Below are 18091 nucleotides of genomic sequence, written 5' to 3'. Positions count from 1 at the left end.
ACCTCCGATTCGAGAGATCGACTTCAGCATTGAGTTAATGCCAGGTACAGTTCTGATTTCGAGGGCTCCGTACAGAATGGCACCGATTGAGTTTAAAGAGTTGAAATAACAGTTGGAAGATTTACTAACCAAGGGGTATATCAAACCAAGTGTGTCTCCTTGGGGTACTCCAGTACTGTTTGTGAGGAAGAAAGACGGTTCGATGAGACTCTGTATCGACTACCGGCAACTGAACAAGGCTACGGTAAAGAACAAATATCCCTTACCTCGCATTGATGATTTGTTTGATCAGTTGCAGGGTTCATCTGTATATTCCAAGATCGATCTGAGATCTGGATACCATCAGCTAAGAGTCAGAGATTTTGATATCTCAAAGACCGCATTTAGAACCAGGTATGGACATTATGAATTTATTGTCATGTCATTTGGTTTGACGAATGCACCAGCTGTATTTATGGGGTTGATGAACCGTGTCTTTCAGAGATCTCTGACGATTTTGTTATTATATTCATTGATGATATCTTGATTTATTCAAAGAATATGATTGAGCATGCTGAGCATTTAAGAACTGTGTTGGAAATTCTGAGGGCTGAGAAATTATATGCTAAACTGTCAAAATGCGAGTTTTGGTTGAGACAAGTTGTATTTTTGGGGCATATTATATCCGAGATGATATATCAGTTGATCCCAGTAAGGTTGAGGCAGTGATTTCTTGGGCGAGACCAACTTCAGTACCCGAGATTCGTAGTTTTATGGGTTTGGCAGGATACTATCGACGATTTATTAAAGATTTCTCGAGTATTGCCAAGCCGATTACACAGTTGACTCAGAAGAATGCTCCATTTGTTTGGTCTAAAGAATGTGAGACCAGTTTTCTTGAATTAAAGAAAAGACTGACCAGTGCACCAATACTGACTATCCCATCAGGTACTGGTGATTTTGTGGTTTATTGTGATGCATCTCATCGAGGATTGGGTTGTATTCTGATGCAGCGAGGGCATGTCATTGCTTATGCCTCAAGACAGCTTAAGCCACATGAGACTCATTATCCAATTCATGATCTTGAATTGGCAGCCATTGTCTTTGCATTAAAGATATGGCGACACTATCTTTATGGTGAGAAGTTTGAAATTTATTCTGATCATAAAAGCTTGAAGTATCTATTTTCACAGTCATAGCTGAATATGAGACAGCGAAGATGGCTTGATCTGTTAAAAGACTTTGATTGTGAAATCAAATACTATCCAGGAAAGTCGAATGCAGCAGCAGATGCACTGAGTCGAAAGGTATGTTCTTTATCCTTATCGACGATCGGTGTTTCGAACTTGATAGAAAACTGCTGTTTGTCTGGATTAGCATTTGAAACAGATTATAGACCGCTGAGACTATATGCTGTTCAAGTTGAACCAGAACTGATTTTGAGAATTAAAGCGGCGCAGAAAGTTGATCAGAATATTCGGAATTCGATATTGATGGTTAGAACAGGACATCGATCTGAGTATCAGGTAAGGGATAGTGTACTGTATATGAACGATCGTCTGGTTGTGCCGAATGTTTCAGAGTTAAAACGACAGATTTTTTCAGAAGCACACAACAGTCGATTCAGTATTTATCCTGGTGGCAAAAAGATGTATAATGATTTGAAAAGACAGTTTTGGTGGAAACAGATGAAAACTGATAATGCTGAGTTTGTATCCAAATGTCTGAATTGCCAGCAGGTGAAAGCAGAAAGAAAGAAACCAGGAGGACTGTTACAGAGTCTAGCTATTCCTGAATGGAAGTGGGATCACATTTCCATGGATTTTGTGACGAAGCTACCAAGATCCTCCCGAGGTTGTGATGCGATTTGGGCCGTGATTGACAGATTGACCAAATCCGCATGTTTTATTCCGTACAAGATGACGTACCGACATGACCAGATGGCAGAGATTTATGTCAGAGAAGTGGTTAGATTGCACGGAGTGCCGAAGTCGATTGTATCAGACCGTGATCCTCGGTTTACTTCGCACTTCTGGCAGAGTTTACAGCAGGCTCTAGGTACGAAATTGAATCTGAGTACCGCATATCATCCACAGACCGACGGACAGTCAGAGCGGACTATCCAGACATTGGAGGATATGCTGAGAGCGATAGTGCTTGATTTTAGCACTAGTTGGCAAGATGCCTTGCCACTTTGTGAGTTCTCGTACAACAACAGCTATCAAACGAGTATTGAGATGGCTTCTTTCGAAGCGTTGTATGGTAAGAAATGCAGATCCCCTCTGTATTGGGACGATATTTCTGAGGTCCCTGAGATTGGACCTGATATGATCAGAGATATGACTGAAAAAGTGAAGCTAATTCAGAAGAGAATGAAGGCAGCCAAGGATAGACAAGCCAAATATGCCAATGTTCGACGTAGACCGTTGGTATTTGAGGCAGGAGACCGAGTATTCTTGAAGATTTCACCTTTCCGGGGAGTTGTCAGATTTGGCAAGAAAGGAAAATTGTCTCCATGATATATTGGGCCATATGAGATTCTTGAAAAGATAGGAGATCGTGCCTATCGATTAGCCCTACCGCCTTCATTATCTGGGATACATGATGTCTTTCATGTATCATTATTGCGGAAGTACATGCCAGATGCTTCACATATTATTCTGCCAGACGAGGACGAATTGGACGAGACAATGAGCTATTTTGAAAAGCCGATTAAGATTCTTGATCGGAAGGAAAAACAGCTCTGAACGAAGACTATTCCACCTATGAAAGTTCAGTGGAGTCGTCATGACGTTGAAGAAGCTACTTGGGAGACTGAGTCTGATATGAGACAGAGGTTCCCAGCTTTATTTCACTGATGTGAGTATTCTTGTTTAGCTTCTATTCTCCATTCCTTATTATATCTGATTGATAATTGATTGATTACCTATGATTTCGGGGACGAAATCGGATCTTAGGGGGGGAGAATTGTAATGCCCGAGATTTGAGGCATTGTAATCTAAAATGATTCATTGATTAATTGTAAGGTAATCATAGACGAAATGGATCAGACCGGGATATCCGAAAAGGAAATTGAAGTATGAATTGAGGATGACATGATATTTAAGAGAACGTGGGATAGTATGAACAAAGGTTGAAAACCAGTAGGCATCACGCACATGCGCGGAGAAAGGCGCGCATATGCGCGAAAGACCATTCGCGAGGACAGAACACCTCGCGCATATGCGCGAGGCAAGTACTTGGAATCATTGCCGAGACAGTAAGTCTCGCGCATATGCACGAGACATGACGCGCATATGCGCGAGCAGGTGTTATTCAAGAATGCCGAGTCCAGAGAGTTGGGCGCATATGCGCGGAGATACGTCGCGCATATGCGCCAACTGTTGCGAAGCCAAACGCCGAGACCAGTAGGTCTCGCGCATATGCGCCGATGATGGTCGCGCATATGCGCGAGACGTGCAAGGCAAAGAACGAGCCACTTGCCCTCACCATGCAATATATAAATACATTTGCCTTCATTTCTTCGAACAGCAATAGAAGAAATCAAAAAGGGCTCCAAGGAAGAAGCTTTCACCTTCGTAAATTCAAATTGAGATTGCGCGAGATCCGCCCGTCTGATTTTAAATCCGACTTTGGTACTGTGTTCCTATCGATGCAGGCTACAATTGGACGTAAGTTTTATTACGTTTTGTCATGTCTTGAAATTATGATGTTGAAGGAATCGGATATGATTCATATATGGTGTTTCTGACATGTTAGACATCGTATAACCGAAACCGGATTGAAGAACGGATATCATATAGAATTGCTATGATTTTCAGAGTTGATTTGATTGAGATTTGATATCAGATTTGTATTGTATTGATTATGAGATGTTGGAATTGATATCTGTTGATTTGTATGGCTGGGTATATTGAGGTTGTGCAGTTATGCTGTTGAAACTGAATTTGATTCAGTTCTGATTATATCCAGTATTGATCCGAATGGTATATTGATACGATACCTTCGATATTGTCATTGCCAGATTGATATTAACAGGCTGCGAATCCGAGACCTCGACAGAGTCAGATAGACAGAAAGAAATGTATAAATAAATGTTGATTCGGGATTGCACAACTCGAGTTAGCTTTAACTTGAGTTTCCCAAAATCACATACTGAATGATTATTGCATTTGATATTTGCAATGCTTGATATTGATATGCTTATTCTATTGATTATAGCAAAGCATGAGTCAGAGTTGGGCAGACCCGCCTAGTCTTTGGTAGAACCGCCATGGCAGAACCGCCAAGTCACTGGACTTTTGGATATATATCGATAAACTGAAGAGAAGACCGACTCCTATTGCAGATCTTCGATATAGACAGCCAAAGTCTGGGACTAAGAACGTACCACCATCTAGCTGGGGTAAATTAGATGGGAGAACGTTGCGTTCTTATTCAGATCGGGATCCCTAGATTAGATTGAGTCGAGTCAGAGTCTAGAAGTCACAGAGTGTGATTCAGAGTTTGTATTGATACATGTTGTTCAGATTTGATACATGTTATTGATATGTGTTTCATGCTTTTATATATGCTTTTATATGACTGCATATTTACATTGTTTATACTGGGATATTTATCTCACCGGAGTTATCCGGCTGTTGTCGTGTTTGTATGTGTGCATGGCAACAGGTGGGACAGGTTCAGGGTCGAGGAGATGAAGGGAGATCGTGATTAGAGTGGAGACTACGGACTTGATTAAAGATAGGGTTTAGACACTTGAGATTTAGATGTTAAACCTTAGTTGAATGATTGTATGTAGTACAAGACTTGTACCTTTATACTGATATGTATATTAGATTGAATTCCATTACGTTCCGCAATTCATATTGTATTTAAAAAAAAATTTAGACCCTGTTTATTATTAGTGATTAAATTGTCCCGAATGATGATTAAGATTATAATTAGCGTCCGGGTCCCCACAATCTGTATGGAGAGAAGTGCAAGATTTTCGCAGATCACAAGAGCCTGAATTACTTCTTCACGCAGAAAGAGCTAAATATGCAACAAAGAAGATGACTTGAGCTGGTGAAGGACTACGATTGCGAGATTAGCTACCATCCGGGTAAGGCTAATGTGGTTGCAGATGCTCTGAGCAGGAAGCACGCAGTGATTGCTCATCTGTCAGTGCAGAGACCGCTACAGACTGAGATCCAGAGATTTGAGCTTGCAGTTTATGCCAGGGGCGAGGCCTCGAATCTTGCTACTCTTACAGTACAGCCGACTCTGAGAGATAGAATCCGGACAGGGCAGACTTTTGACGAGCAGTTACAGAAGTGGAGACAGAGGGACGAGGCTAAGGGCCAGTGACTGTATACAGTTGTGGACGGCATAGTCAGATATAGGGACCGCCTATGGGTCCCTGACAGTGATTCCCTTCGAGCAGATATCTTAAGTGAGGCCCACAGAGCCCCGTACTCCATCCATCTAGGGAGTACGAAGATGTATAAAGACCTACAGACTTTGTATTGGTGGCCGGGCATGAAGAGAGATATTCTGTGTTGCATCTCCGAGTGTTTCACTTGTTAGCAGGTCAAGGCAGAGCATCAGAGACCAGCAGGGAAGCTGAGAAAACTCCCTATTCCCGAGTAGAAATGGGATAACATCACTATGGATTTTGTGACAGGGCTTCCGAGGACTACTGGAGGATTTAACCCCATCTAGGTGATTGTTGATTGGCTTACTAAATCAGCTCATTTCTTACCGATCAGGAAGACATTAACCATGACTTTGTACGCAGAGCTGTACATCAAAGAGATAGTCAGACTGCATGGGATTCCAGTGTCCATCGTGTCAGACAGGGATCCGAGATTCACGTCTGCATTCTGGAAGAGTCTCCATCAGGCGTTGGGTACGAAGTTATTGTTCAGTACCGCTTTCCATCCTCAGACAGACGGTCAGTCAGAGAGGGTGATTCAGATCCTGGAGGACCTACTCCGAGCTTCCATGATCGACTTCAAGGGCAGCTGGGAGCCAAAGTTACCTCTTGTGGAGTTCACATACAACAACAGCTATCAGGCATCGATAGGTATGACTCCAAACGAAGCACTACACGGAAGAAATTGTAGATCGCCAGTTTATTGGGATGAGCTGGGAGAGCGAGCAGAGTTGGGGCCAGATATTGTCAGACAGAGTTGGGGCCGGATATTGTCAGACAAACAGAAGAGTTAGTGGCCAGGACTCGGGACAGAATGAAGACTGCACAGAGCCGTCAGAAGAGCTATACAGATCAGAGATGACGAGATCTTGAGTTTGCAGTAGGGGATCGTGTTTTCGGAAGGTCGCACCGATGAAGGGTGTGATGAGGTTCGGTTAGAAGGGCAAACTCAGCCCTAGATTCATCGGACCATTTGCGATCCTAGAGAGAGTTGGGACACTCGCATACAGAGTTGCTTTACCGTCATATCTGGCGGGAGTTCATAACATGTTCCACGTCTCCATGCTACGGAAGTACATGTCGAATCCTTCACATGTGCTGAACTATAAGCCACTTCAGCTGACACCACGCTTATCATTCGAGGAGAAACCCACTCAGATTTTTGATAGGCAGGAGAAGAGGCTCCGAAATAAAGTGATCCAGATTGTCAAAGTCAAGTGGCTGAATCATTCCGAGGAGGAGGCTACGTGGGAGACAGAGACCGAGATGAAAAGTCTCTATCCGGAGTTATTTGGTACGTTCTAATTTCGAGGACGAAATTTTGTTTAAGGGAGGGAGAGTTGTAAGGTCTAGGAATTTAAATCATATAACCAGAATGCATGCAATCTAGGATTTTTATTTTTAATTATGTGCTTAATTATTTTTATGCATTTGATGCATAATTCATGCATGCTAGGAGTTAATTCGTGAAATTTTATAAGTTCATGTATTAGGGTTTCGAGGTGCATTTCACGCTCGAACGAGGAACAGAGACCGGAGAATTTTCAGGAAAATTATTTTTATTACATGATTAATTTTTGTTAACTAATATATGGTGTTTTTAAGAGTATTTTTCAAAAATGGGATTTTATTGGGTATTTTTACCCGCATGATTTTATTTTTAACGGTACGTAAATTTTATCGAATCGTGGGAATTTTTAAGGGTTCGGCTAATATTTTCAAAATTTTTCCAACACAAGATATTTTTCAGGAAAGTGTTTGGATTTAATGAGCCTACTTTTAAACTTATTGGGCTTAAATATTTTTTTAAAACCTTTAATAAATAATTTAGGGCCCATTAAACATTTGATTACTATTTAATTAGGCACCAAACCATTCTTTAACCTAAACCTAAAACATTCAGCCGATACCCCCCCTCATTTTCAGAACTTTTCTCTCGGTTTCTTCTTCACCAGTAACCCCAAGAAGGCCTCGGTTTTTGCTTGTTCTTGCATCCAAGGCTCTCCGGCGCTCCTCTCTTCATTCTTCTCGCGTTTTTACATCATAAGGCACGTATTGTATCTATTTTTTTATCATCTCACACGTTATATATGTTGTTGAATGCATGGTGCATGAAAATTCTCGATCCAGGCATAAGCATGAATGATTTTCGATTTTTTCTCGTGTTTTTGTACTTCCATGCTTGCTACTCGCGTTTTCTGAATTATTGGTGCAAGGGGCTGCTGTAATAGGATTGCAAGGGGCTGTAAAGGTCATGGGTGAGGTGGTTTAGACACTAGAGTCGAGCTGTGGTCGGGTTTTGTTGAAAACGTTGGTAACCGATCGGGTGTGGGCCTTGTGGAGGGTTCGATCCATTTTTCCTGCTACACCAGCTGTGCGAAGGCCTTCTCCAGCCCTGGACCAGACCCTGGTGGGTGTGAGTTGGGTTCTGGAACGGCTCGAACCATGCTGGAGTGACGGGAAGATCGATCGAGCCAGGAGGAGACGAGTTGGTCTCGGTAGGAGTCTTGTTGATGATTCTCGGTTCTTAGCAGTTAGCGGCGTGCATGGGTCTTGTGGCTTGGTTATGATTGGTTCCTTAGGGTCTGATCTAGGTCCTTGGTAGGCTGGTTCAGATCTGGTGCCATCGGGATAGGCTATGGACGTGAGTTTTGGGAATAAGAGGGTAATAGAATGCAAATAAGGAAGGGCCGAAACTTTATGTTATTTCTGGAATTATCATCCGAGGGATTGGGGGCCTGAGGTTGATGTTTTAGGAACATTATAGTGTTTTTAAGGTGTGATAAAAATTTGGGAAAGTTTTGGTTAAGTTACGGTTCGATTCGGGTTAAAACCGGGACCCCGGTCCAAGTTTTAAAACAAATCAGTTAAGTTGTAAAATGGACTCGATTTTACGTCTAGGAATGCTTTTAAATATGTTTTGGGACATTTTAAGGAGTTTGGTAAGCTTCGGGTCAATTTTAGTGGTCCAGGGGTGAAACGATAATTTTCAGGTTTCCAGGGGCAAAATGATCATTTTGAACCCAGGGTGAAATTTTTGTCATGACAACGCCCTGAGCACAAATTTATGATATTTTAAATGTTTGTTCATCATGTTTATGATTTTAACGCAATTATGATAAATACGGTGCATTCTTGGTTTAAAGAAAAAATTACGTATATGCTTGCTTTTATTTAAGTGATGAATATGATGACACGTTTTGTAGGAAGTGATTTAGTTGTGACTAACATGATGACACGATGACATGTAAGGCCGGGACTCAGTGGGCGGGTAATGCTGTGGCTGATGATCCTCGCCGCCGGGTACCACGGTTACACGTAGATGGATCTATCGACTGACATGATGATACGAAAGTCACAGCTAATGAACGGAACTCAAATTAAGAAATTTAACACATATATGCTGATACGATGGTACATGCTATGATTTTTACCACGTTTTGACAGGACACATTTACGTATGCGATTTTACTGCAGACATGAAATGTATGTTGATTATACTATTTTTCACTGTTGTGTGCTACGTTGATGTACTTGTTATTCTTGGTACAGGTGTGTTGAGTCTTTAGACTCACTAGGCGTGTGTAGTGCAGGTGAGCATTATGATCAGGGGACCGGAGGTGCCGAAGACTGAGTAGGCAGGCGGGATGTGCGGTGACACGACCAGAGCACCATTATTTTTCTGCATATTGATTCATGTGTTTTGGGAGGAGTTACACATTTTATACATTGCTGATATTTCGATTTTTACACGTTTACGTTTACGTTGATTTTGGATGATGTTGGTTATTTTTAAACTGCGCTAATTTTATTGTTGATAACGTCTACCGTTTTAAAAGTACGATTATTTTAAATGTTATTTTGTAATTGCGAACTTTTATAAGAAAAATAATAATAATATTTTCGCACTTTTAAAACGGTAGACGTTACATACCACATGTCATCATCTTGTGCACCTAGATGAGCCTGCATTCTAATCTTCCAATCGTCAAAATCTTCTCTTGAAAACATTGGGATTTTGTTGAAAGAAAACATGGTAATCAGTTTGTAGATAGAAATATTCAGGAACAAGATTCAACTACTCTGATACCACTTGATAGGATTGGTTGGGAGGTGACAAAGTGTTTAAAGGGGGGGTTGAATAAACACTTAATAATTTTACAACTTTTTCGAATAATGAATCAGTTTAGTGATAAACTGAACTCGAGAATCTTGTTTGTCAATGTCGATCAGTTAACTAATGAAAGTGCGGAAATAAACTTACTAACAGATATAATAAAACTGAATTAAGAGACACAAGATTTATGGATGTTCGGAGATTTCAATCACTCCTACGTCACACCTTCTATCTCGAAGATAGGATATTCACTAAAAAAATTTGATCAATACAAATATTTGCACAAACCCACTTCAATTTTGGACTTAACAATGCCAAACTGAAACTCTTAGTTTTGATATAGTTTACAATACTTCGACTGAACTGAAACTACTTAGCACAACTGATATCTACAAGATCGAATATTACAACAGTAAGTGTTTGTGCTTGTAAGCTCAAATTATAGCCTTGAATGCTTTGAATGTATATGCTAAGCGTGAGCTTTGAAATCTTTTGAATATGAATAGAAAGCTTTGTGAAAATATTTCAGCAGAATAACAACTCGGTTAATTCAATAGTGTTTTTCTCAGCTGCTCTTCTTGACTATTTATAGGCTTTGCTTCCAACGGTAACAATGAATGGATTTGAATCTTTATATCAATTGTTTGCCACGTCGACATTTTTTGACATTAGTACACTGTAGCATTGCTGAAATGCGGCGTTACCACTACATGTTGCAATCTGCTTTTGTACAATTGTCGGTTGATAGCTACATTCCGTAACTGATGGTGCCTCAAACTGTTTTATCAGTTTTGTCAAAGCCGATAGGATAAGCTGATTTCTCTCAACTGATTGTAGTGTAACTGATCAATTTCCAACTAATCATTCAGTCGACTACATATTTCAGTTAGCTTAGATTAGTTGCTGTTCATTTTCTGCGCACTAATCTTCAGTTAGGAAACCAATAGTTTGCGTAATTTAGATCAATTCTTTTCAGTCTTGTTGATCGGTTGCTCAATATTTTTACGCCCAGTTTGTCAAACTCCGAAATTAAGTTTCCAACATGATTTAATTGTGACGGTAAGGAAATGGGGATTCGTGAGGGACGAAGCCCCAGTGGAACCCGTTTATGGGACAAAGCTCTGTGGAAACCCAACGATCGAATTTCCATCGAAAGGATATGATGATATGTAATGCCAATGCTCAGTTGACGGTGAGAGTGTCGCTTATGTCCCCGACGACTATAGGCCAAGGCACATAACGAAAAAGTGGTTAATGTTGCCTCGTCGCCTGGTACCATGGTTGCAGCTGAGATTGATCAATCGACCGAAGGATGAAAGGATGGTCACAATTAATTAACGAAATTCAACTTAAAGGGAATGTATATTTATATGTTTATGATGAAAGGAAAAGGATATAATGAAAAGAAAAAAGGTTTAAAGTATGCATATTCATAAAATATATTTTATTAAAAGTATTTTCACTGTTGCATGTTAATGTATATGTATTACTTGCTATCATGGTTAAGATTTTCTGAGTCATTAGACTCATATGTGTGAATGATGCAGGTGAAAATAATTTTGATGATGATGGAGGACTTGATAGTTGAACTTGCTGGGCTGATGTTGCACATAACTCGAGGACCTTTGCTAGTTTTTCCGTATTAGTATGATTTTTAAGATTTTATGACGTTTATGACTTTTGATGTTTTTGAGTGGTTTTGAGAGGATTTAAGATGCTTATACTTTATTTTGAAAAATACTAGTTTTTGGTTTGGTTGACATCCTTCGGCCGAAAGTATTTTAAGAAAGAAAAAAAATTCTCTAGTATAATTTAAAGAAAACGAGTAGTGGACATTTCAACTAACCTCAAGCTTATCCAATCTCTCGTGTAAGGGCTCCAGCTGGGTCCTCATCATCCTACTAAAATGACCGAACAACACCTCAAACGGAACCAAAGCTCTGATACCAAATGAAGCGAGTCTTCAAACACGAAAAGCAAATGTGTTCAAAAACGGAGTCACGCTCTCGATTCGATAAAATAAAGAATGTTGGATTGTCCCGATCTTTGGAAAAAAGCAACGATTTGTGATATTCACTTCTAAGTTACGAAAACTTAGCAACAAATATTCACGAAGATAACAATTGATCTCAAATGAACCTTCAAATAACTCGTCATTGACAATCCGAGTGAAAAGCAATAAACAAACGCCACAAAGATTAAATATTCGATAAGTTTGATCTTTGTGTGTACAAAGCAAAGCTTTGAAAATTTTGAGAGAAAACTCACAAATTTATCTGATAAATTCTTCAATTAATTGTTCATCTAAAAGTTAAAACTGATACGATCGATTAGAGGATAAAGAGTGTTTAGAAAGGGGGGTTGAATGAACCTAAACACTCACGGTTTTAACTCTTTGTCAATGGTTTGAATCAGTTTGGTGAGAAACTTATTCTCAAAATCTTGTCAATCGATCACCGTCAGTTAACAGTTAAGTGCGAAATATAACTGACTGAAAGATAGAATATAGTAACTGAAAAGCTTGTAAAAGATTCACAAGGTTTGTTTCTGGATGTTCAGAGATTTCAATTACTCTTACGTCACCCCTTCTATCACGAAGATAGGATTTTCACTAAAAGACTTTGATCAATACAAGATTTGTACAGACCCACTTCGGTTTGGACTTAACAATGTCAAAACTGAAACTCTTAGTTTACAACTCAATTTTCTCGATTGATAAACTTAGCACAACTGATCTCTAGGATCAAGTTTCACAGTAATAACAATGTGCTAAAATGCTCGAAAGATAGCCTAACAGCTATGAATGTATATGATAAGCGTGAGCGTCAATTTCAGTAGAGTAACAGTAACAAAGATTGTTAGTTCACTCTTCGCAACTGATTGTAAAGTTTCGTTATTTTCTTCAGCTGCTTCTCTCTGCTATTTATAGGCTTCCCTTCAACGATAATATTGAATGCGGTGTAAACTTTCTATCCGTTGATGTACCATGTCAAAATTCCTCTACCAATAGTACAGTGTGCCATTTCTGAAATGCGGCGTTCCCACGAACAGTTGCAGACTGTTGTACTATTTGTCGGTTGTCGTTTTTAACTTATGATGTGTCCAGCTGAAAGGTCAGCTGAAAGGAAGAAGTTGATAAAGTTCACAACTGCAGTCAGTTGACTGCGCGTCAAGTTACGTAGATCAGTTGGTTGGATAGTTCAGTTGCCGGATTCAGTTGAGGCGTCCGATTATGTTTAGTTTATTCCAACTTTTAGCCCTTCAGTTTGTCAAACATCTGAAACTTATTTTCCAATAAAAACTTTTGTTTATATGTCAAATTACATTAAAATTTGTAATATAGGGTTTCCTTGTTTGATTCTGCAGTGTAGCACACTGGGGCGGGGATTTCTGTCAGCTGGGGCGCATTGGTCTCCCAAATTTTGTGCAAGAGGCGCGCTGGGGAGGCTATTTTCTTCCACGGGGGGGCGCCCTGGGCACTTGGGTGGGTCAAAAGCTCCACTGGGGCATGTCTGTCTCGGCCCTGGGCACTAGGGCGTGCAGAAATATAAACTGGGGCGCTCCTGTCTTGGCTTGGATGCTTTCTTTTTGGTCCTTCAACATTTGAATAACATTATAGTGGCTCCAAACTTGATTGTAGTACTCTTGGTAGCTTGCCTTAAACCCTTGAAGAGCTTCCTTGAACATCTTGCTCCGTCCCCTCGTAATTGACCCTGCCCGTATCTCCAACGTGTCCCACGTTGTCTTCTGAGGAGCACCCGTGATTGCATCACTATAAGCCCAATTTATTCCCTCATTAGGTCCCTAAAGACTTAACCTCTGTTTTCTTTCTGTTTATTCTAAATTCCAGCTACATGATTTCAGGACTCCAAATATGATAGAAATCGGTAAAATGGAAATATTGACTTACCAAAATTGTGGCTCTTCCGTTGAATTCATATTTTTGTTATCTTTTATAAATTAAAATATTGTATATGATTCCGCTACCGCAAGTTGTATATAATAATTTTATTGCAATTCGAGGCCACATATATTGTTTTAAGATGAATATATATGAACAAAACTATACTTTGAATTCAGAAATTGTTTTAATTTAAATTTCATCTTTCTTTCATCAAATTTCAAAATTGTTTGGATTTGTTGGGAATTAGTAGAATTTGAAATGAGAATAAAATTATTTGAATATAAACTTCATCTTTCTTTCCTCAAATCCTTTTCATTTCCAAGTAAAATATGATGTCTTCAAATGATATTATCAAACATGCAAAATGGGATGGGAATTTGGAATTTCCAAATCCATATAAATTTATTTTGTCTCCAAACACAATGGTTAATAAATTATTTTTCCTAATTATATATAGAATTATAATAAATTTACATGACCAAGATTTTGACAATATTATCTAGAACAACATATATCATAGAAATGGGATGAGATTCTCAGTCGTAGACTCGTAGCAAAGATCATAGCATAAGATCGAATAACAATGCTTTGCTTCTCACAGAGCTTGATTCTGATAAATTATATGACCACATGCATGGGTCTCAAACTCGCATGCTCTTCTTGTCGGGCTGAGTTTGGATAATTTATCTCGTGGGCCATAACTTTTGTTGTTGGGCCGTACGACATGAACGGTTGATAGGATTCCAACTACCTCTTAAGCCTGCATGGGCCATGTTTGTGGGCCCAATTCCGATATCATCTTCTAATTTGGTTTCACTGAATCAAAAAGCTTTGTCCGTTAAATTAATTATTAAATCTCATAAAAGAGGAGATTGTCCATGACTTATAGTTCTTCTGAAATGAGATCTATGTTTGAAACAATACTGATATTCTTTCTTTGCCAAAATGAAATGTGCATATGTGCTAAGCAAGTTATTATATATAAGTGAAATGTGCATATGTACTAAGTTTTAATCCACCACTTTACACTGCTGAGTTAGGATAGCAGCTAATGATTATGAAAACGAATTGCTTCTGTTACTCTTTCTTTCATTCTTGTACTTCAAATTTAAACAAAAATATCTTTTCATCATCTACAACCTTCTCCTTCAACTATACTTCTTTTATATTTTCCTGTTGCTCCTATAAATGTCCCCCAGCTGCGCCTTCTTCAATACGACTCAGTGTCCATCGTATTATTCGATCCATCTTCATATCTCAGACTCGTGACCAAGTCTAGCCCAGATCCTCTTACCCAAACCTCTGAACCAGGATGCACAGCACAAGATAATATCAGTTCATCTTCTATTCGCTTTAGCGCTCCAATTTGTGTCAGCACAAGGTTATCCATTACACAGTACGTATCTCTCAACGCGCATTGTGCCACCACTTTAAGTTCACCAATTGTAATCGAAGGCAGGACCACCACGACTTCACCTGGTGACAGTGGACGAGTTAACTCGGTTTCCAACTCATCGAAACTCGGGAATACTTTACATGTTAGTGCCATGAATTGGTTCAGAACCTCTTTTTCTACCGGCCATTCCTTCACAAATATTTTAGAGTCCAAGATTAGCCTAACAGCTAAACCTATTGAGTTCAACTCAGAATATCCTAATAGCACATTTTTGTAAAGAAACAGCACTTCTTCTGACAAATTCAAGCCTAAGGAACCATTTAAGTTGGCTGACATTTCAAGATTTTCAGAAACACTCATAAGGGAGAACTCGATGCTCTTGGTAATTTGGTTTTTGGAGCGATGTACTATTTGATTACCCACTGTTGAATTGTCGAATGATTTCAGCACGAAGTCGATCAACCTTGTGTCATGAATAAGGTCTCTAGCCTTGTCACGCAATTCTTTCCGTGGCATGGCCTTATTTCCTTTGTTTTCTTTTAAAATACTCACAATTGAATTCGCTGCATGCTCCAGTTTCTCTCTAGACCACCTGCAACTCAAATCCATTACTGGAATCTGACATTTCATCAATTCTGCTTCTTTCATAATGTCATGAATGGTGAATTCCACTAATCTACCATATGGATTTATCGTGCGACGAATGATTTGATTCTCCACTTGGAAACACCTGATACATTTGAGCACAAAATCAATCAAACCTGTATCTCCAATAGATTTTCTTGCTTCTTCTCTCAACTCATGCCTGGTCAAACCGTCTTTACCATCAAAATTATTTGTTTTGTGCTCATTTAACAGATCAACAATCACTCTGAGCACTCCCTCCAGCCTCTTTGTAGACCACCTGCAATCACCTTTAGCCATTGAATGCACGAATGACTCTAAGCTGGTCGTTTTTTCTCCAGTTTTGGAGTCAAACCCAGAAGGTTTGAAAACAGGAACCGCAAGCCTTGAGTTAAATCTCAGCATGTACTTTAACAAATCACTGATTGTGACTAATGGTTTATCACTCATTTCTCTGTACTTATTAATCGATTCTTTGATTTCCTTTCCATTTCTCCTCTTCTTGAAATCCCCGACAATTTTATCAAGATCTAATGAGCTCAGAATTTTCATCGCGGAACACAGTTCTTGCTCTGTAACTCCAGAAAATCTATCACAAAATTTGTAACCCCATTTTGAATACCATGAATGCCCATAAGCTGCACCATAAATTAATCTCAACTCAATGGATTCCTTTCTTGAGACATCGCAAACCGAAATTTTCCTGCAAGAAAAAGACACTAGCATCTTACAAAACCTTCAACCTAAAACACCCATTAACCAAATTCCAATCATAAATTAACCTGGCTCTAAGAACCGTGCAAAGGCCGTTCCAGAATTCCATAACTTCACTGACACCGATGAAATTTGTGCCGTATTTTATACCATTGATGCAGATGAGATGCCCATATCCATTGCAGTGAATCAAGCCATACAAACTATGGTTCTGGAACTGAGAAAAATCCCCATGTAACGGGTTATTCCATTTCTCATAAGATGGGATTATCAAATGATACTTTCTCTTGCACACAAAATGGTGGCCCCATCCTACAATACATACATCACAAGAACAAAAGAAGCAAAATCATAATTAATTTCCTTATTCTTCAAAAACCCAAAAAACTAAAACGAAGAATTTTATGAAACAAAGAAACCATCAAAAAGCTTTCAAACGATTCAAATTTGATTACATGATATCCGATGATCACAGAAAGTTAGTGATGGAAAGAACGAAATCATTTCCAAAAAAAATAACAATCCCAGTTCAAATTTACCAAGAACAAGTGTAACAAAAAATAGAATCAACTACGCAAATACTCTACCAAATTGGATTACCAGAATTTCCCACAAAGAAATATTATCATGACTGTATCCAGCGCATTCAAACTACCTGATAATGCACAATGATTACAGTAAGGACTCATAATTAATTTCTTTATTCTTCGAAAACCCAAGAAAAATATCACGAAGAGATTTATGAAAACAAAGAAACCATCAAGAAACTTACCAAAATTTTCAATTACATGATAACTGACTATCACTGAAAGTTCGTGAAAATAAAAACAATACCCATTACAAAAAACAGAAATCCAAATTCAAATTAACCAAGAACAAGTGGAACAAAAGAAAGAATCAGTCACGCAAATACTCAACCAAATTTATACGGAAACCCAGAAATATCAAACTTAAATTCACCAAGAAAACTGTAACCACGACATTGTCCATCAAATTCAAATTACCTGATAATTTACAATGATTACAGTAAGGATTCTCGGAATTCCAAACTGTTTCTTCAACAATAAACAGTGGGAAAGCGCCATCGTTTTGAGTTACAAGCAACGTGCACCAAATAGGCATATCATCAACCGTATAATCCTCAATCTCCGCGAAATTCTGAACGAATAACAAAACGTTATCTCTGAAAGATCCGAACAGAGTCTTGCTAACCAAACCAGGGCCCGCGAAATTTTCGAATTCGAGCAGTTTCTTAGGGTTGATTTTCTTTATCCTCATGTTGCAGGCTTCATTGAATGAATTGGACGTCATTAAAGAGAATCTCGCGAAGGATTCTTCTCAGTTTTTTTTTTTTTCCCTTTTTTTCCCCCAAATTTTGAGTTTCAAATTCGGAGTGAAGAGAGGAGGAAGAGGTTATATAAATCTTGGCGCTTGAAACCTGAGGAATGCGAATTTATGAAAATAGCCCTGGCCTGGAGGGAAATATGCTAGCGGTTTCGAATCGGTTGGGGGGGCTTCCGGGTATTTCACAGGGAAGTGTTCGCATGAACGATTCTTATTCACGTGGATGCGAGGGTGCATTACGGTTGGTCCTCTACGGTGCGTTGCTACGGTTGGTACGATTTGATCAGTAAACAAGGACATATGATGTTTATGTAGTGTAAAACATTGATATTATCGTTTTTTTTTTAAATAGATGAATGAATATTATTAAAGTTTTTATCATTAACAAATTAGAAAAAACGAGAATAAAAAAATATAGATTATATAAAAGATAAGTTGATGAATTTTGATGTCAATGAAAAGCTACAATCGTTAATAGAGTAAAATTTAAAATAAGATATCTTTTTACATTTTTGTACATAAATTTTTAGTTAGCAATAATTATTTTCAATGTTATATATAGAATTCAACATTGATATAATCAAGTCAGACCTAAAC

General features: G+C 38.8%; 1 protein-coding gene across 1 annotated transcript; it reads right to left on the bottom strand.

Annotated features, from left to right (window-relative positions):
- Nucleotides 1-14415: 14415 nt before the first annotated feature.
- Nucleotides 14416-17522, bottom strand: LOC142522813 (PHD finger protein MALE MEIOCYTE DEATH 1-like). Its single transcript, XM_075626360.1, has 3 exons — nucleotides 17155-17522; nucleotides 16219-16462; nucleotides 14416-16139 (listed from the first exon to the last, which is right to left on the bottom strand). Exons 1-3 carry the CDS (start codon nucleotides 17459-17461, stop codon nucleotides 14627-14629), a joined length of 2064 nt encoding a protein of 687 aa, XP_075482475.1. The 5' UTR covers nucleotides 17462-17522; the 3' UTR covers nucleotides 14416-14626.
- Between the last annotated feature and the right edge of the window lie 569 nt (nucleotides 17523-18091).

This window comes from Primulina tabacum, chromosome 13 (assembly GCF_025594145.1).
Source record: "Primulina tabacum isolate GXHZ01 chromosome 13, ASM2559414v2, whole genome shotgun sequence".
NCBI lineage: Eukaryota > Viridiplantae > Streptophyta > Magnoliopsida > Lamiales > Gesneriaceae > Primulina > Primulina tabacum.
The sequence above is the reverse complement of the archived record's forward strand: the minus strand, read 5'-3'. Positions and strand labels throughout refer to the sequence as shown.

What these genes read in the sequence shown, in the direction of transcription:
- LOC142522813 (XM_075626360.1), bottom strand. Translation starts at nt 17,461, where the DNA reads ATGACGTCCAATTCATTCAATGAAGCCTGCAACATGAGGATAAAGAAA. An exon ending in TAATCATTGTAAATTATCAG is followed by an intron (nt 16,463 to 17,154) that starts GTAATTTGAATT and finishes TATGTATTGTAG; the next exon opens with GATGGGGCCACCATTTTGTG. An exon ending in TGCACGGTTCTTAGAGCCAG is followed by an intron (nt 16,140 to 16,218) that starts GTTAATTTATGA and finishes TTTTTCTTGCAG; the next exon opens with GAAAATTTCGGTTTGCGATG.